This window comes from Buteo buteo, chromosome Z (genome assembly GCF_964188355.1).
Source record: "Buteo buteo chromosome Z, bButBut1.hap1.1, whole genome shotgun sequence".
Taxonomy (NCBI): domain Eukaryota; kingdom Metazoa; phylum Chordata; class Aves; order Accipitriformes; family Accipitridae; genus Buteo; species Buteo buteo.
In genome coordinates this window covers 81,055,006-81,075,168 of record NC_134204.1, presented here as the reverse complement: position 1 = coordinate 81,075,168, position 20,163 = coordinate 81,055,006, and the positions used below count along the sequence as shown (strand labels likewise).

Genomic DNA, 20,163 nt, shown 5'->3' with positions numbered 1-20,163 from the left:
GGGACCCCAACTCCCGCCCTCCGGGCCGGGCCGCCCCACCCGCTGCCGGGCGGGAGTTTCAGTCAGGCGCGGCGCGGGCAGCCCGCCGCGGGGCCTCGCGGGCGCAGCTAGGCGGCGCGGAGCGGGCCTCCTTCCCTCTTTCGCGCTCGGCAGCCGCAGCGGCAGGATGGGTGAGCGCCGCGGCCGCGTGGGGCCGGGCGGGCTGCGTGGGGTGGGGTGAGGCCAGGCCGCGCCAGGCCAGGCGACGGGGGCACCGCGGCGGGGTCCGTAGCGCTTTACCTTCCCAGCCCTGCCGGCCTGCCGCCGGCTTTGGGCCCTCCCGCCGCCCGCATGGGCGGTAGCGCCGCCGCCATTACCCACTCGGAAGCGACGCGGCGGGGCCCGGCTGCACCCCCTCCCCACGTAAGGCGGGGGTGGCCGCACGCCGCTGGGCTCCCCCCTGCGAGGCCCGGGGAGGGGTGTACGGCGGCGGGAGCGGCCCCCCCCTCATCCCTCTCCGGCTCTGTTCCGCAGGGAAGTGCCGAGGCCTCCGCACCGCCCGGAAGCTCCGCAGCCATCGCCGCGACCAGAAGTGGCACGACAAGCAGTACAAGAAGGCCCACCTGGGCACGGCGCTGAAGGCCAACCCCTTCGGCGGCGCCTCGCACGCCAAGGGGATCGTCCTGGAGAAAGTGTGGGTAGAGCTAAGCCGGGGACCGGGGGGGGACGGCCCCGCTGCGCGGCCTGGGGCGGGCGGCTGCACTGGAAAGCCAGCCGGAAGATGAGGCCTTGGAGAGGGACTTCTAGAAAGAAGCACGGCTGAGCTGTTGTGTTTTCTGACTGCGTGAGAGCGCTTGCTGCCTGTAACGTGCCACGTTTCTGCTAGGTTCTGGGTGCTAGATTGAAAACGGTTGGGTTTTCCAAGCGGCAGTGCTGGAAGGGTTTTTTTCCTCATGCACGTGTCGCTTTAAAAATCCTGCTTATTGAGAAGCAAAAGAATAAAAATACCACTTAGTTTAGGATTTCGGGGGTGGGGTGGCATGGATTTTGTGTGTGTGCGCCTTGTCTCAAAGATACCATCTCCTTGTCGTCTAGTTTTTTATTTTTTTTCCTAATTATAAGCTTGGGACACTGCCAGTGCTCTAAGGTGGTTCTTTTTTGTTTGGTTGTTTGTTTTTTTTTTTAATTTCCCCTCCAGATTTTTATTTACTGAATTAGTATGTGTCTGTAGGTGATTAATTTTTTACTCTAGCTTAACAATTGGGCTTCTATATATCGAGTAGTTCTAAACAGATAACTGACAGGTTTTGGTTTTGAAGTACAGATACAACTTGCACTTAGTACAAAAGAATACAGTAATTTGTGGTGGTGTAATGAGTATCTGCTAGTTCATGAAACTGATTTTTGCTAATCTATTTCCATGTGTTTCCATTTTAGTGGTGTAGAAGCTAAACAGCCCAACTCTGCCATCAGGAAGTGTGTTAGAGTCCAGCTGATCAAGAATGGCAAAAAAATAACAGCTTTTGTTCCCAACGACGGTTGCCTGAACTTCATTGAGGTAATTTTCAAGAAGTCAGTCTATGAAAGGTTGTATGTCATAGTGAAAAAAAACCCACATAATCGACAGATTTAGGGGATGGTTAGACAAGAGTTCGTGGCATTTTGCACCACGTGTATCTTAAAGCTGTAACGGCAGAGGCAGATGAAAAATTGAGGACATGTTTTCGTACTTTGTGCTTCTTAGCAGCTATGCTCTTGCTGTAAGCTAAATGACATCTTGGCTTATGTTTTGAAAACACTGAAGGGGGCAGTAGGGCTTTATTCATGTATATCTATCGATAGCCTTCAGTATTTCCACCCGTTCCTTAGAAAGCCTAGGGTATGGCTCAGATTTAATGTTAGCCATTTCAGAAGTATGTACCGGTTTAATATCGATAGCTCTGTAACTACATGGTCTTTCATTGCAGGAAAACGACGAAGTTCTGGTTGCTGGTTTTGGTCGGAAGGGTCACGCTGTTGGTGACATTCCTGGAGTTCGCTTCAAGGTTGTCAAAGTAGCCAATGTTTCTCTTTTGGCCTTGTACAAGGGCAAGAAGGAGAGACCAAGATCATAAATTTAGACCAATTTGCCAAGAATATCAATAAAATTTTTGATTGGAAAAACTTCTTTGCTTGTTATTTAAGGCTTACAATTTTTTAATGTTTATCTGCAAGTGACATAGTTCAGACATGGGCGTGTACTCTTTTTTGTTGTTGGCAGCTGGCTTTTCCTCCTGTAAGAAATGGTTTGGTGTTGAATGACAAAAGAGAGCCAGAGCATCTTTATAGCTAGTAGGTGAGCTTGCAAAGCACTTTTTATTTCCAAATTCACCTTTGTGTTGTGTGGAGCAACACAGCTGTCCGCTGGGAACTTCAGAGACTTGCATCATAGAATGAAGGGGTGTTTTAGTGCTTTGCGGACCATCCCTGATTCCCAGTGCCTTCTTGAAGGCTTCTTCAGCTTAGTAACTAGAGTAGCGACTGTCCTGCTGTCAAGATGGACTGATAGATCCCTATGAGGCCTTTGTCCCCTCATAAACCTTTCTTCCCAAAAGCTGTCACGAAGAGGGCCCCACAAAACAATTTCTGCACTGCTGTGCTGCCACTTGTGCAGAACCATAAAGACTTTGAAGCTTGGGTCCAAGTACAACACTAACACGGAGCTAATTGGGGCTCTGACCTAAGGAAGGAGGCTGTGTTGCAGAAGGGAGAAGTTTCTGGTGTTTGCTTCATTACCTACGTAGTTTACAAGGGCTGGAGTGCTGTTAAGAGCATGGAGAAGGGGAGCACTGTGTCACGCTGGCACATGTGGCCCAGTACAAGTGTTGACACATGCTATGTGCACCAGAAGTGCAAGTGGGCTAACTATTGCTTTGGTGTCACAGCCTTAATGATCTTGGGGGCTGCATCATCACGAATCAGTGTTACCATTAGTGGTGGCTTCTGCAGTGGAAGTGGTTGGGGGAGTAACAAGCTTACTGCCACATCTTGCAGTAAAGTTAAGTTTCCTTGTTTTCCTCTGTCAGTAAGGGTACTGGATGTTAGTGCAGCACTTAAGAGGGAACGTAAGTCTTAACAATGAAAATATTTGTCAGACAGCAAGGTTAGATCTCCTTGTATCTCTGTTAGATCTTCTGTGACCTTTTGCTAGTCATTCAATATTTTATTTTCAAGGAGGTAATTCCCATTGCAAAATACCACTGTACAAAGAAAGATCAACTGCTTTTCAGGAGCACAGGATAACTACTTTTTCTTTGGATACTACATAGTTAAAACTGTCACATAAGTATGTTAAGGTGGTTGGTTTGTTGGGTGGTTTGTTGGTTGTTTTTTTTCAAAGCCTGAAGTATTCTACATTACTCCCATGTTTTTGCCTGTCTGTTCAGTGGCTGAGCATTGATACTGTTTGAGAGATGTTTGTATTATCTGCAATAAATATGACACAATCCAGTACTTAATTACAGACTCAGTCTTTTTTAGAAGGGACAGAGTGCTGTCTAGTGCAGCTGAAATTTTATCTTCAGTCATCATGTCAGTCATAATACTCTTCCCACAGGAACTGAAATGAAATTTCTTAGTACTAGGTCTGGCCAAAAAAACTCTTAATGTTTCTCTGAGACTATTAAATTCATCAGGAATCAAAACATCCCCTCAAGCAAGTTGGGAGGAGAAATTGCATTAATTTTAATGCTTATTTATTTTGGAAAAAAGCCTTCCTCAAATCAAAAAAGGTCACTGTAAATGTTGAAAATGGTATTTATTCATGGTCTTCAATGATGACAGCAGTTCTAGTTTCTAGTGTAAAGACAGGCAATGGCACCTGACACACAATTCATCAGGTTTAGGTCCTGAAGGGATTATTAAACCATTTATTTTACCTAATCTCATCTCTGTCCTGCTCAACCTATAGAACTTCACCCTGCTGCCTCCATGTTAAGTGTAAATTAAGCCTTAACTAGCTGGACTTGGGGAAGTCTGCCTGATTTGAAGACACTCATTTCTTTTAGTGCATTCCAGCTGTTTTCATTTAACTGCTGTGTACTGACTTCAACATATCTCTGAGTAGGGCTTTTTGGCTTTCTTTGCTAGATTAAAAAAACAGTTGCTTTTTTTTTTTTTTACTTTTCAAAGATATCTGCACCATAATTAGGCTATTGGAAAAACTGAAGTATTTAATCTGTTCATATCTTCAATCATTTTTCTCTCTGTTGTCCAGTTTTTCAATATCACTTTAAAATGTGGATGCCAGAACTAATACAGAATCATAGAACAGAATACCAACCAAGAAGCCAGCATGTCCGTCTGTATCAGCCCTTAAATCATTGCCAAATCTTCTGTTGATACTTGCACTCATATATTTTCTTCAATTTGGCCCCTTGAAAGTACATTTTGCACAAAGCTTATAGTGGAGCACTGGGTTCTTTCTTTCATCTTAGAGCTATTTTATGCAATAAAACCTCAAAATACTTATTTGGCTGAATTAGAGTGTAAACAATGGCCTTATTATAATCACAATTTGTGTGTTCATCCAAAAGGCTCTCCCTTCAGTTAGTATTCATTAATTTATATGAAAATGGAGTAAAATTTAAGAACAGATTGAGAATCCTTACTGCTGGGTGTTTAGTAGCTTAGTCATCTGGGAATTTGTGAGATTTGGATTCAGATCCTTGTTGGGGCACAGAAGCAATGTTGAACTTGGGTTTCCCTTATTCTTGTAAATGCAGTAGCCCCAGTCATAACAAAAACAGCTTTCGCTGCAGCCCTTTCCCAGCTATATGGGGGAACTCTGGAAAACCTGTTGTCTGCAATTCCAGAATTAAGACTCCCTCTGCTGGAACCTGACTTAATTAAATTGAGGCCTTAAATTGACTAATCTTGGATACGGCATAAATACACGGTACCTGTAGCAGGCTTCACTCTGCCAGCACGTCAGAGCGTAAGTGAAGAGGCTGGGTGGACTGTGCCATCAGCTATCCCCACGGCTCCCAGGGGTACCCCACTGTCATTTTCACTGTGCTTTCTGGTTTCCTAGCCCTTCTGTTTTCTTGGCTAGTGGAGGGTTAGCTGCTAGTAATTTTTTTCTTCCATGCAACCATATGCATGTTCTGGATATGTTCTCTTTTCACCCAAAATGTTATGCGGATGGGTTTTGAGGATCTCCTACATCTGCCCAGTATTTCCTACAGCTTCCCTGAATCAAAGCTACTGTTTATGCAACACAGTTATTTCAACCATGCTATTGTATGCCCAGAAATCCCAGATACGTCCTTACCATGTCTGCTGTAGCTCTGCCTAATGCTTCTGTGAAACTTGGAATAGATGAGCAGTAATCATCGGAGGTAGCACACAGTAGAGATGCCTGCATATTCTACTACAAAGTCTGAAATCCAACCTTCATCTAGGAGCAGAACAATATAAGTAGACAGCCAGGTTTGAAAGCATTGGCCACCATCAGTACAGCTATCTACTAATACTATGCATCAAACCAACTGCAGGTACACATGTAAGAGAAATCAGATACAAAATTACATGCAAAACAGCTAGAACATCAATTTTTTTCAGGTGATCCTTAATTACAGTAAGACTGGAAGCTACTGGATGAGCAAACCTGAACATTGAACTCCGACTCACAGCTTGCAGATCCTTGCAGTTCCTGGTGGAAGAGACACATCCCAGTCAGCTAGTTTAATATAGAAATCATGGTCTTATGTATGCAAATGTTATCCTACACAACGGCTGGTGTTAGGATTCCAGCTACATTTCTACCAGAGATACACTGCTTCCACTGAAAAAATTAGCAGCTTTGGTTTTGTTATTCCAGCATTGTTTTGATATTTTGATTTGCTTTTCCTGTGTAGAAAAAATTATTAGTAGCGCTGCCAGTAATACTCCTTTGGAAAAAAAAAAGGATTTTACTGCAGCCAGTGAAGACAACTGTTGAAGTCCTCGCAGTTCAAATTCTTTTCAAATTCTAAAGTCAGTCTGGCGGTAAAGGAGATGAAGATGTAAATGGAGCTAGACCAGTTTCCAAAAGTAGGGCATTGTCATGAGGTAATCTTGCCACTAGATGTTGCTATCAGTACAGCGAAGGGAAAAGCTGAACCGTGAAAGGTGTAAGCCAAAAAGTTGTTTATGTGGACTTTTAACAAAGGAAATCTTCAAAATGGGAAATTTAGATTTTTACTGATTCAGTGAGTTCCTGTTAGGAAAATGGGACACTTACTCTGTTGTTGCCTTTGCATACCTAAAGGGTGGCTAAATGCCACACGCAAGCACAAGAGTTTATGGAGTAAATCCACCTGAAATCTTGTTACATCGAAAATATGGAAAAGAAGAACAGAGGTACTTATTAGTCCATCGACCATGTGTACATTTGGCAGGTTTGGTTGAATTAGGGGGTGTGGTTTTTTGGTTTTAACTTCCTTTTTTAAAACTTCTTGCCACATAGCAGAAGTGAGACTGCTATTAAGATGAAGGGACAGTAACAGCTACCAGGAGTAAGAGAATGCACAGAACTGGGAGCAGGACAAGTAAAGCTCAAAGTTATTAAAGCTAGTTGCACATTTGAGTTGCATTTTATTATTTTACAAGCATGTTTAGCATATGACATCTAGTCAACACTTGGGCACCAGGATTCTTCCAGCAAATATGTCTGTGGATTCTGTCAGTGCCAAGGAATAATTTGTGTTATCTGGACACTGTAGAAAGAAGTCAAAGGAAGATGAGCCAAGCCAAACCTCATCACCAAGTCACTACTGGAGGGAGTTTAAGCCTAATGAAGAGGCGTTGAAGCTATGTGTCATACAATCCAAATCCACCATAACAGAGGGGAACCCACAGAGATCGAGAAGACGTGAACTTGTGTAATAGATACGGCAGTCCATTTTTCTACTTCATTAGCAAAGCATATTAGTAGATATTAAAACACATAGCTAAACATATGAAGCTAACAATACCTGATGGCTGGATGCAGGAGAATGAACCTTACAAATCCTGGAGAAGCAACCAGCACTTGGCAGAGTGAGGCCTGGCTGGAATCCACCAGAATTCAGTTCAGGATTTTTATTTGGATCAAGTGCAAAGGAAAGAAGGATTAGTTCAGTTCCACAGTTTGCCAAATCTTTTTCAACCTATGCCCAGCCTGTGTTCTCCCCTGCTGTGGGTTCTACCTGCCCCTGAAAGTGGAGTGGCATCAACTATGGCACTTGCTCAGCAGAAGCAAAAATAATTAAGACTGGCCTCTACATTTTAAGGTGATGTATTCCAAAAGAGACAGACCCAACATGAGGGATTGCTTCTGTTGATACAGATGACTGCTGGTGAAAATCTGCTTACTGGGATTCTTCTCTATCTATAGCCTAATCCTGTGCAGCAACAAAGGTGGGGACAGGAAGCACCTGAATAGTATCTCCCTCCATCTGTCCTCTGCTGATGAGGCTAATAGCGCACGGCTGCTGAACCCAGCAGTGCACAGAGAAGCACACAGCCTAATCCCTTTAGACAGGGCTACCTCTCCCAGCGTGCTGTACTAACAACGTTACTGAAAAATAATACTACAGGAAAACATGTTGTTTTCTAATAAACAGGCTCGAGGAAAAAGGAAAGTGTTCGAGGTGAGGCTCTGTAAACCCATTCTCTTTTCAAACACAGCAGTGAACTCCTCTCTCGCCTTGAGTTGAAATTCATCTTCAGTAGGTGACAGTTACAACAAGCTCTCAAGTGGTGAAGTGAAAGCTTCCTTGTGGTGCAGTTTTTTAAGAGTCTAACAAAATCTAGGACATAAAGATAACAGGTGTGATACGTTCCTAATTCTTCCTGAGCAGTCAATACATGGTTAGTTTTGCAGCTATGAACTTCAGGTATACATTTTTTTTATTCTAGATGGTAAGAACTTAGTGCTAAGAAATGCTCTAAACTCTTTGAAACATTTTTAAGAGCCTACATGTTACTAAAAATATGCACAGATATTCATACATACACTGTTCTCTAGAAGACAGTATTTTGGAGGAAATAATTGTAACTTCACAGTTCAGAGGAAAAAGCAATCATTTTTCGTTTGTGCTGTAACTGAAATGCTGTGCAACACAAATATAGATGTCCAAACAAACTCATTAAATCATCGTCATAGCAAATGGCCAAAAAAAAAAGTTATTGAGAAAGTTTTGCTGAAATTCATGGAGTCGCAACAAGAATTTATATTGATTAGTTCATTATATTCAGCTCTAATTAACTAGCTCAACATTTAGTGTTGTGAAAACAAGCATGCAATTTGACCGAAGGAATGTTTCTTGTAGTAACCAAAACCAACCAACTACAAACCTTCTGGCAGACCAGATGGGGGTTAAATTCTAACCTGATCATGCTGACACAAATGAGGGATTATGTAGGTAGCAATTGCGTTCCAAAGAAAAGCATATTTTTGGCTTAGTTCAACATATAAAATTCATTTTTCTTGCTGATTCTTGTAACCAAGGGCAGGTATGAGTCAGTTCTCTTAAAAAGAAGTCCCCAGAAGCAATGGTCCTCAATATGTCTTCCCAGATTAGCAAGGATAGAACAACTGAGCAAATTTACAAAACTGTTTGGAACTGGAAATTTTCTTTTAGTAAACTGCAAGATTTCAGATAATGTATGTAGCCAAAACCCAAGTTCAGATCTAAGAATCTTCAATAGATTCACTAAATAAAATTACAAAATAGTGCTGCAATTAATTTGATTCTGAAATAAAATAGGATTTTTGTACATAAACATTCTGTATAAAATATCCTCTAAGTCATTGAGGCACAGATGTAAATGGGAAATTAGATGCCTACCTCCCACTTACGCCATTAGAAAGCAGATATCTAAACAGGATTATATCTCTCCTTGATCCCAAATATTTATGTAATCCTGTATTTGTTTCTCAGTCTATTTGTACTAACCAAGCTGAATTTCTGTCTAGTGGTATTCTGGACAAATTTCAGGGAACTGTTGATACTGATGATGACACTGCTCTGTTGCTGTCGTTTACAGTGTTAGGAATTGTAGCAGGGCAGGGTAACTGTCAGCTTGCTTATCCATTTCTTGCTCCCCATTACCACCACCATGTCTCAGTAACTGTGGGAACAGGGTCAAGGCACTGAAGAGGAATTTGGAGGGGCTTTATCAGCAGGAAGGAAGCAAGACAGAGACAGCTTCAGAAACTGGGAAGAACGTATGTGTCCAGCCAAGTGAATGTATGGTTATAAAATATCCAGGAGGTAGAGTGATTGCTGGGAGAGGATGTCTAGGAATTACTGTGACTGTCAGGACACTGACAAAGCAGTATCCCACTGTGTGCAGCCATCCATTATACAAGTGCCTAGGGTAGTCTCTGACAAAGAAAATCTTAAGCCTAGTACAGTGGGCAGTGCCCTGTCCAAATAATAATTGCTTTTGTTTACAAATGATAAATTAAGGTAGAAATTAATGGGTGTTGAGACTTCCTCCACGTAAAAGAAAAATATTTATTTCTATCTACATACAAATTCCACTTTTCTTCAATTCTTGAAAAAAAGAAGAGAAGATTAAGGTGCAATGGAAGGCTGAGAGAGTGGACAAAGTGACTGGAGTATATTCTCCCAGACTTATTTCATATTTGTTTTCTCTTGTCTGTAATTACCATCTGTAAGTTACACCATCCAACGTACAGTGTCACATGGATGAGATGCTGACATTCAGAGTAGAGCAATGACACTTCATAGACTTGCAGTAAGAATTCTTGCCTACAGTGAAGAAACCAAAGTGGCCAAATCCCATTATGAATAATACTGTGGTACTGCAGTTTCTGCTTCCAAGACAGAAACAGGAAGAGCTGGTCTCCAAGAAATGCCTATGAAACGATGCTTAAAAATTTTGCACAGCAGCAGCTTAGCAGTTGAGTACTGAAAATAATACTCAATGTTGTTCCAGGCTCTCTTCTTCTCCTTTATCAAGGAACAGCTCTTGTCCGGTATAAGAGAACACGAAAACTAGTATTTCAGCTGTAAGTTACTCCAAATCCACTCTGTATTCAGGATTGCATTCTGTTACTGTTTAAAAGTAGAATTTCTTCTGTATGTTCAACCCTCAATGCAGTACCAAGTAATATCTGTGATGCTTTGGGAAAATGAGTGTAACTGATCCTCAGATACGCTGATGCAGCATTCAGTGCTGATGGTTCATAGGGAGCAATTCCATCAATCCTTTCCACTTCCCTGATCCCAAGGTCAGCAGGAGCCAATTCAGACCTTGCTTTAAATAAAGGTACCTGAGGCCAGTTCTAAGCTATACCAAGAATAAAGGTCCCAAGGGCTAGCCAGCACAGTGTGTGTGTGTGCCAATATGCTGGATAGACACAGGAGAAGCTGACATAGAGCTGCTTACTAATGCTGGGCAGCTGAGAAGGGCTGATTGCTTTTATCCCTCTGTTTCCCTGTATCACAAATGAAGATCACAGAGCAGGGATGAACTGCTCTTAAAACTGCTGTTATCTGTTTTTTTGTTCTTCCTCCTGTGTAAGTCTCCCTTAAATTTGAAAATGGGCTATGGATGCAATTATCAAGCATATGTTACGAAAAGTGTTAAAAAAGGCAATGTAGCTGCTGGCACGGTACATGAATGGAAGACCATATTTTATAAATCTTACATGGAAAAACAGCTTTTCAGGCTGTTATGATCCAGAATGAGATAAATTATGTGCTTTCATTATTAATTCCAAATGGCTGGCAAAAGAATTCTGCACCAATGGAATTTTAAAAGACTGCACTGTATTTCAATCCACCAATAACATATGATACAAGTTAAAAATATGCAACCAATCAAAATATCTGAAAACCCAGAATCTGAAACCCAATGCATTTCACATTTCCAGCTCTGATGTGGCATACATTGGACTCTGCATGCAAGTGACATATTGCTGAACATATAAAGTAAAATCTGTAATTCCATCTCAACTGCTCAGGACTTGTGGTCTGTTTTATACTACAAACAAAATGTGATTGGGAAAGAATCCAAAATTGCTTGTATGGAAGTTACTTCTAATCTGGTTTTCACTGATTGCACTACCATGCAATTCCTACTTGCCCAAAAATCAACAGCTGTCAGGAGAGGCTTGCATAAAGGCTGCAGGATAGGGACTAAACCTGTGAACAACCACTAGTACAATGAGAAGTACTAATTGACTGCAACAGTAACTCCCACAGGGTATGGCAAATCTTCCTTTGGAGGCAGCGAAGCACAGAAAAGCCAGATGTTCTCATACGATAGCATTAGGCACCTTGAACTCTAGAACTGTACGTGCTTAGTCAGATGTAGACTGTAAGTACTCTGTCTACAATACTGATCCTGTTTGTTCCCTGAAGCACGAAGTACACAAAATATTATCAGAAAAGTATATTCAGTCCTGGGATTAGGATATTCTGTGTGTGGTATGGAACACAAGGGTGGTCCATGCAACAAGCTGTGGTGAAGGTGGTCCCTAGACAAAGTAGTCTCAGCCTGTACACTGACTGCCACAAGCTTAAACCACATCCTACAAGTATTTTGCTGTACATATCCTCACAGATGGTGCACATTTTCTAGAGACGTGATTTTTAGTAGATAAGTTTAGCAGATCCAAACCCAGCATCTCAACTTTGTATCACAGAACCATAGGTTTGTGTATCTGTGTGCAGTCTTACTAAGGCCATAACCACAGTAAAACAGAGGTAGGAGATAAGTGACTTCAGGGGGTCAATGCAGTCACAAGGAAGTTCAGGTCTTGGTGGCGCTTGAGAGTTATCGCAACTGCAGCCAACTCTTAGGTCTTCTGCTATAACTAAGCAAGTTCTTGCCAGAGAAATTGCTTACCAGTCGGGAAGGATTCTTTTGTTTGATTTCATCCCTAGGAAAGTCTGCAGCAGCTTTATTACAGCTAACCATCATCTGTCCTTCGGCTCAGAGGTCTGAAATGGTGACATCAAACAGAAAACAGAGATGAAATTAAAATCACTGTAGCAGAATTATGCTAGATCACACCACCAACCATATCCTGGAGGGACCACCACAAAATGCTTTTACACACCTGAGAAAGATCCCAGGAGATCAGGGACCTTCTGACAGTCATGAAGGGTGTCAGCAACATGCCAAGCACATCTCTCTCAGTGCAAATTTTCATTGCAAAGTAAGTAAAGCAGTAAGGCAGCCATGTAAGCAAAATATCAAAAGGTGAGTCCTAAGTGAACTGAACCAAGAGCTCCAAATGAGAAGATAATGGTTTTGCCAGTTACCCATCTGATCTTTTTCATTTCATAGGAGGATAGGAGAGAAAAAAGGTGATTTCATTTTCTCTTACCTTTCAACTCAATCAGCGTTTGTATTCTGCTCAGGTGCTAGTTTTGCATAACTCAGGGGCAGATTTAGACCCACAACTGGGCCTACAGTACTGAGCCACAATATAATGTAATTTGTGTGTCTAGGGGAAAAAAAAACCACAAAAAAGCACCATAAAGATATTATCCCAACCTTTTCTGAATTGCAGACACACTTGACAATCATAAAATAACTTCAGACAGGGCTCTGCCTTCACTTTATCTACAGCAAATGTATTTTAACATTCAGCCTTTAGGTGACAATACAGAATCTTACTTTATCTGGGCCAAGGAAGTTATTTTGACCATTTCCACTTCCCAGCTGATTTACTTTATCTGCATTGCATAAAGCCTTGCAAGGCACAGTAGTGTTTGTTACCTGTTGTGTTTCCGTGAACTGGTCAGTATTGAAGACATGAATTCACTAGTCCGGCAGGGGTGCAGAACAAAAAATGGCTGCCCAAGTAAGGGGTGCTCCTAAGAGTGAATATCAGTTGTTTATTATGCAAGAAGAAAACAGACAAGACACCATATGCATTTGGAAAAGACAAAGCAGTGTCCAGTTAATCCTTGACGCAACTTTTCTCATTTCAGAATCTAACCAACTTCGCTTTTCATTGACAGCCAATGACAAATTAATATTTGAGACCATATTCTCCTATCTTAAAAGGGCAATAAGATCACTCACTCTGGCTATGCCACCATTTTAGTTAAAATGTAATGGTTTGCAAAAGTAACTCAAGTTACTGTATTGGCATTACCTGCAAGTAAGCAAAGCTACTGTGTAAACAAGTATCTGATCAAATGTAGTACATAAAACAAATACACTCCATGGAAAAGCTCCTTAACAACCTTGACCCCTTATGCTTGTATCTTCTCAAACTGGTGCTGGGAAGTAAACACTGTTTAATTTGGAGCCTGTGAGGGGGAGCAAGAAGCAAGAAGGAAGAGCCCTCAAAGTGGCTTTAACTTCCACTAGGTGGCATATCCTCATTTTAGGCTATTCTACAGAAAAATGCCCTGAACCAGTTGTTCTTCAAGAAGCCCAGTCAAAACCGTCCGGAAGAAAAAAAGAAAATCATTTAGTGACAGTTAAGTTTGCAGTCAGACACAGTCCCTACGACACAGTAAGACTCTGCCTGTTCCTCTCCACCTTCACACTGCACAGGGTGCTGCCGAAAACTCAATCCAACGCTCCATAAAGCTTTCACTTTCATCTCCAGCCGGCACTTGAACAGAATACGTGCTCTGACTTAATCAGGCTTGCACTCAATGCAAAGCCATAACAGTGATCTCATCAGCTCTTACATGGGTGATACCACGAGATCAGCATATCTGACTGTCTCACACACCATGCCCTAGGGAATTGATTTTCCTTTAATGCTGCTGAGGTCACCACTAGTACTTCTGCACCAAAATAAACAAATCCTACCTCATCCCCATGCGCAATAAGGGGCGCAACAGCACAGCAGGGAATGGCTAGAAAGGGTTTCCAGACAAGAAAGATGTCAAATATGAAACACCACGACAGCCTGTTTACAGCTGAGCACACACCGTGTGTAGATGCTGCTAAGCCCAGGACTCTGCCGGAGCTGAGAAGCACACAACGCAAGGCAGCAAGGTGGGGAGAAGCAGGCATGGACCACGACAGAGAAAACTGCAGGATCACCACCTCTGCACGGCATTCCCCGTTCAGCCCTGTGAGCCTGGTCCACTGCCCTATGCTACTCACCAGAGCCACGGCAGAGACTGGCTATGAGGACTAACGTGAGGAGTGTTTTTTCCTGCATAAAGACCCTTTTCCTTAGGTGTGCTTCTTGCAGTGGCTGTTTCTCAAAGGCAAAGAAGAAGAAACACTGAATATATGCTCCGACACAGATTTCCCTTGTCCAAGCCAATACGGGAGACTCCCCTAATAATTCTGTGATGGCATTTTATCTTAGCATGTAGTAAACTGCCTGCACTGAAGAGAAGATGTTCACAGAATAAGTCTTCCTGCTACACAGTAAAACCTCCTTCTCCAACCCCTTGCCTAGAAACAAAAAACAAATCCTTGTCTGTCATGTTCAGCAAACAGGACATGTTCCTTATTATTAAATATTAAACAGGGTCTCTTAGAGCTGAAGCACACTTGGTTCTTACGCTGAAAATGTACTCATGAGGATCAATTATTTTGTGTCTAAGACAATTTTTAAAAACTTCCAGAAGCTTCAGAACATACAAAAAATAATGTTCAGAAAGCTTTGTTTTACATTGCAATGCAAAGATAACTTGCGCAAGAATGCTACCATCTGCTGTTGGTAAAAGTGAACTGATGCTGTTTTCCGTTGAGAAAAAGTGGTAGTTTGAAGTAAAAATCCTTTCTAACTATCTGCTAGTTTAAATCAGCTTAAGTCTCCAAATAATTCTAGAAAATACATAGATTGTGCCAATGGTATTCCTCAAAGATAGCAAAAAAAAGATAGTTAAGAATAATTACAAAACTATTAAGCAAAGAAAAGTAGATTGGGCAGCAATTTCAGCCAACTCCCTTACACAAAGAAAGAGCGTAAAGAGGTAGCACACGCTCCCAAAAAGAACAGAGAAGATAATCTGGGCTTTAAGTGACTTAGCACTCTGCACAAGGCATAAAGATAATTCCCAAAGCTGAATATTCAGCCTGAAGTCATGCCCAGCCTCCCGTCACCTGGTATTTGATTCTATCCTGCACTTCTTGCTTCAGCAAACCACCAGTGAGGGACAAATGGAGGCCAGACTTGATCTTTTAAAACAGCTTATTAACTTTACATTCTATACCTTTCTTCTTTTCATCCTTCCTGTTCCTACAACATGAAAGAGCGACACTGAAAAAATTCCCAAACTCTAACAATTAGATGTCCGTATGAAAAAGCAGAGTGCATTGATACTCAGTTTTTCAAAAGGGTAACATCCTTGGCCCCACCATTTTTGGCATCAATCTGTGTCTTATGAATGTGTGATAGAGGTGAAGTCTGATCACACTCCAAATTCCCTGCAATTTCTCCTCCATTCTTCTTGAATGGGTAGAAAGACTCTTTCTGCCCCTCTGGATTCAGCAGATGTAAAGGGAGAGGTTTTTGCTACAGGAGCCACCCATCAGCTTCTGGGTTGGTATGAAGGCTCTGAGGATGCTTGGTCTTGGTTATTCAAACCTTCTTCCTAGCTTGTTTCCTTGTTCTTCAAATTATCAAGGGTTGCTTCATACACATCCTGAAGTAACAGCTGTGCCAGGGTGGTATAAATCTCACTATAATACACAAAATTTTGAATGGCAACAATGAAATGACCCAGGGGTTTAGTTAAACTCATGCTGCTCCTTGGCTAGGCTCTGAGAATGGCATGTACACTGAAGCTGCAGGTCTGCACATTCAAGAAGAGTTGCTTTGGTTTCCATTTAGCAGGGTATTTTTGAAAACTGAACACTGTCCCCTATTGGTTTAACTCTAATCCAGGAAACTGAAGTTCATTATTACACAGATCCTTCAGCACCAAAAGTTCACAGGCATGATGTCATGCAAAAAAGCTGTGTCCAAAGTCACAATTTTTCAGTAAGCTTGCTGTGTGTATCTTTCTTACCCTAAACAAAAAGCATGAAACTGCAAGAAAGCCATGCTGTTTATTCAAAACCTGGAATACAGGAGTATGTCACACACTGGTAGGAAAACACAAAAGCACAAGAGATTAAGAGAAATCCTGACCCAAGACCCATTAAGCAGGAGCCTCTAAAAAGGGAAAAGGCCGAGGCAGGGAAGAAGAGCTCTTGAGCATCAGGGAAAATGATCTGAGAGCATCAGATGTGATTCAGTCAAATCCTGAATTCCAAATCCTGTATATAATGGCATCCCCAGGAGGCTTTAATGTATACTCAAGGTTAAATCACTGACACAGCAGCTCTGAGGAGGAAGTACCAGACAGCTGCCAATAAAAATACAAGAGTTATCAAAGCACTGAATGATCTCAGAATTGGTAATGGGCTACAAAGCCTTTTCACTGCCAGGTCACCAGTTCCGATTTGGCCCGGGCTGGCAGTAGCTAGAACTCATTACTCTATAATGGCGGTATCTGTCAGGTTTCACGCAGTCTAAATGCCATTTAGTGCCCTTGCTGGTAGTCACTACAGATGAGTCCAGAACTGAAGATGGTGGTTTATCTTGTCCTCACAGGGGGCAGACCCCGTAGGTCAGCTCTGAAGTCAGGAAAAGCAGGGAACTCACACTTCTGCACATGGCATGCCCTAACAGAGGGCTGTGCATCTGCAGTACGATGAATCCCAAGTCCTTCTCAAACACTATCAGGTGTGAGAATGAATGAAAGTTTATGCTGCATCAGCTTCATGAGCATATTCACTACCTGCTGCAGTCATCTGGTGGAATGATGATATCCCACATGCAGTGAAATGTACCCTGAGTAAAATATTAGGGCAGCAATACTAGCCTTCAGCTAGCCTGATCCATGAGACAGTTACATGAAAAATATAAAGTCCTACTGGGACTTTGTGCAAAAAAAAACAACCCACTTTAAATAGTATAAAAGAGTTTTCTGACTTGTAGTTGACAATTAATCTTTTTCCAATCGGTCATGTAGCCATGCATTTTAGAGAGTAATGTGTGAGAGTTTCAAGTCAATTCTCATAATTACTCGCTGGCATTGTACAGCAAGAACCCATCTGCGGGTTGCCCACAACTCTTCTGACAGTAGTACGCTGCCACACAGTTTATTTGAAATCAACAACATTATTTTCTTCTATCTATCTACCTATGAGGTTGATTCATAACACTGCACAGCACTGTACATTGGAGTCTATCATACATCTGCATATCCCTTTGAGTCTGACCCAACTTCCATGGGAAATAAAATTTTTACAGGCAGCAACTAGCTCCATTGAATTTGAAAGCTCAGAATGTTGCTTCATTTATCTTCTGTAGAAAGGCCTCTTTACTAGGTGACTTCAAGAAAGACTTGTAAGGATGTTCTGTACCCATTTCTGTAGCTGTTACCTCAACTCCTCCCACACAAAACCATGCAAGAGATAGAAGGATGAAAGATGTGAAATGTTTCATTGGGTAGTTTGAAAACAAATGTAATTTTGTTTAGGAATGCTACACAAGATCGAATGTGACTGAGCACCGGCAGCACAACAGCTTAGTATTCATTAGCTGCGCAACTATAACCAGCCACGCACAGGTGCTGAGCTGCCTCAGTTGTGAGGTTAAACTGGTAAGCTTAAACCTCTTCCACCAAGGTTTATGTTAGACAGTGTGCCTGAGCCCTTGGCAACAACAAAAAATGAACGCTACAGGTTCCCAGAGGACTGGGAAACACTTCAGTTGAGCAGCAGCGTTTTCTACATGGTGTAAGAAAGCCTCATCCCACAAAGTCCATCAGGGATGTGAAGGCTTGATCAACCATCCTTCACCTGTCCTGTCATCATTTACTAATGAAACTCGACTGTCCCTCACAGGGTCATCATGAGTCAAGACATAAAAAACTAACTTAATCCCTTCTCCTGTGCAGTGCCTATAGTACAGTGAAATGTTAAGACACGAATCTGAGCAGTGGCAAAGATTGGGTAGTTCCTAAGTGCAAGTATAATTAAGCCTAAAACTTCCGTCAGATTGGATTATGTCATCAAGCAGTGCGTATAGGAAATACTATCCTTGTCAGATTTAAACTAAAAATAAACATTACTTCAGGTAACAGGTAATTGCCTGTAGGTATCTATACAGTGCTCTGCTCTTCTCTTCCCCAGCCAGCAGGTATTTTGTTGTCAGTACATCTCCTGTAATAGCACCATTTATTTTCTCTGTCATAACTAGAGCTTTTCCAGTAGTAGTGGCTTCTATTTTCTCCAGTGCTACATTAAACTGCCTTTAAGCATCTATCATAACATTTATGGTCTCTCAATTTATGATAGTGCAAGGGATTTGTGCCCAAAACTGCCTCTTCCCCGAACCAGTTTGCAAGATATTGCTTTGCAAAAATAAATTCATGGAGGGGAGTCAAAACTTTCATGTAGGATACTACCACCAAACACCACAGTCAGGACTAATTCTTTTCAGACATTTTCCCAGCAGTGTTCACAATCCCAGTCATCAGGTCAGAAAAAGAAGGCAGGATTAATAAAACATGTCCCCCATAATCTTTTCCATTTAGGGAAATAGAAATAGTGATGCAGTGAATAAAGAAGTTGCATGCTCTCCCCTTTTCACCAATTTTTGACCACACTTACTGAAACAAATGCCTGTTTTAAGTAAAAATCCTTCACTCAAGATTATGATACTGTAAGTATTTTATGTTCTTGAGTTCAGTCTATCTTCTTTTTCATTCCTTATTTTTATATATATCAATAATAACTTACTTGTTAGTAAAATCTAACTCTACTCATTCAGAAAGAAAGTAATAAAATGTCACTCTTCAGATTGACTCTGTGCCCCACAACCAGAACAGTAAGTGTGTACATGTGGAACTTAAACTGTGTTGAACTTGTGGTCAAAGGGATTACTTTATGCTTAAATTACACGTGTGCTTAGGTTTGGGTGTAAAAAGTAACATTTTCATGAATGACAGCTAGGGAGACTTTTAAGCCTGAGCACTGAAGCCAGATGAGTATATGCATGTCATGTTTACAAGGACCAGTAATGGTGCTTGCAAAGGCAACAGGACAGCAACAGCTGTCACAAGAAATATGTTGCAAACTTCTCTCTCTCCCCTTCTCCTCACAGCAGATTTTCCTCTAATAATGGAATTACTACAACAGAAACTCTATTACTGTGGAATCACTATGTTGCAGATGCAACATTAAGGAACTGTAATTACACAGGGAACTTTTATCATCCTGATAGAACGTGCAGATCATAGTAATAAAGCTGTTGTTAGGATACTAATTGTATAGGGCTTCTCTATCCTACTGACATAGGTTGGAACATTTCTATTAATGGAGCCATTTCATAAAAATAATGTTTTAGTAATAGGATTGGTATTGGTTACAGAGAAATTTCAGACAGGGCAAAACAGCTGTTGAAAGAAATGTGCTTGCTGTAATAGCCATCAACTCCAAAAAAGCCTAGAAAAAGTCATCAACTCCAAAAAAGCCATTTATCCTAGTGGGCATAGGATACAGTTTATTATCTGGGGCAGATAACATATTTATAGTCACCTTGATTTCAATTTACAAGCAGAAGCCAAGTCCTCCTACTGATATAACTGAGGAAAGTTTCTATAACTTTGCCATAAAACCCAGAGAAGCACTCCCACTGCTAAGCCCACTGAAGATGAAACAACCTACTTCTATCTGTAACGGGTGCTGAAGAATGACTATGAAAGTGCAACTACCACTGTTCTCCTGCATTTTCTTAGACAATCAAAATAAATCTGTTATGGTACTGAGCAAGGGAAAACTTGAAGGTACCCTGATGAGACAAAGAAGTGCAAACGAGACCAAAAAAGCAAATTTCTGTCACTACTGAACCTCTTTTTGGAGGAGAACGCTGCAGAGGGATTTTGATTTACACTCAAGCTCTTTGCAGACAAGCAGTTGCAATTGCCCTTATGATTTAATGTATCTGCTCCCCATGTATTTCAAAAGACATACCAACTAACTTTAGTGACAAGTTTTTATTAATACTTTTACTACAACTAACCCCACACAGCCAACTAAGTTGGATCCTATCCTTCTTTCATCGAATATGAAGTCCAAACTGGAGAGGCAATCAATCAAACAGCTAAGTTTTTCTAAGGAAAATGAATTGCTTTGGCAGATCCTACAACACAAACATGAGGA

At 41.6% G+C, this 20,163-nt stretch overlaps 2 protein-coding genes across 7 annotated transcripts in view; one reads left to right on the top strand and one right to left on the bottom strand.

The window, feature by feature from the left end:
- Positions 1-46: 46 nt before the first annotated feature.
- Positions 47-2,142, top strand: RPS23 (ribosomal protein S23). The gene is made up of 4 exons (XM_075020954.1): positions 47-170; positions 514-673; positions 1,417-1,537; positions 1,947-2,142. Exons 1-4 carry the CDS (start codon positions 167-169, stop codon positions 2,091-2,093), a joined length of 432 nt encoding a protein of 143 aa, XP_074877055.1. The 5' UTR covers positions 47-166; the 3' UTR covers positions 2,094-2,142.
- Positions 2,143-4,314: 2,172 nt separating this feature from the next.
- ATG10 (autophagy related 10) overlaps positions 4,315-20,163 on the bottom strand; it is an 88,170-nt gene continuing 72,321 nt past the window's right edge. For 3 of the 6 annotated variants that reach the window (XM_075020951.1, XM_075020953.1, XM_075020952.1), the window contains exons 6-8: positions 12,745-12,842; positions 12,350-12,469; positions 10,175-11,960 (exon numbers count right to left, since the gene is read on the bottom strand). In XM_075020951.1, the coding sequence (XP_074877052.1) occupies positions 12,358-12,469; positions 12,745-12,842 (210 nt within the window). In that variant the 3' untranslated portion in view covers positions 10,175-11,960; positions 12,350-12,357. Of the gene's footprint in view, positions 7,791-10,174; positions 11,961-12,349; positions 12,470-12,744; positions 12,843-20,163 lie in introns of those variants that run through there. The other 3 variants (XR_012649047.1, XR_012649046.1, XR_012649048.1) reach the window with 3 other exon arrangements.

Excerpts from the sequence above, each read along its gene's own strand:
- RPS23 (XM_075020954.1), top strand. Across the intron at positions 674-1,416 it reads GGGATCGTCCTGGAGAAAGT|TGGTGTAGAAGCTAAACAGC; the intron begins GTGGGTAGAGCT and ends TTTCCATTTTAG. Across the intron at positions 1,538-1,946 it reads GTTGCCTGAACTTCATTGAG|GAAAACGACGAAGTTCTGGT; the intron begins GTAATTTTCAAG and ends CTTTCATTGCAG.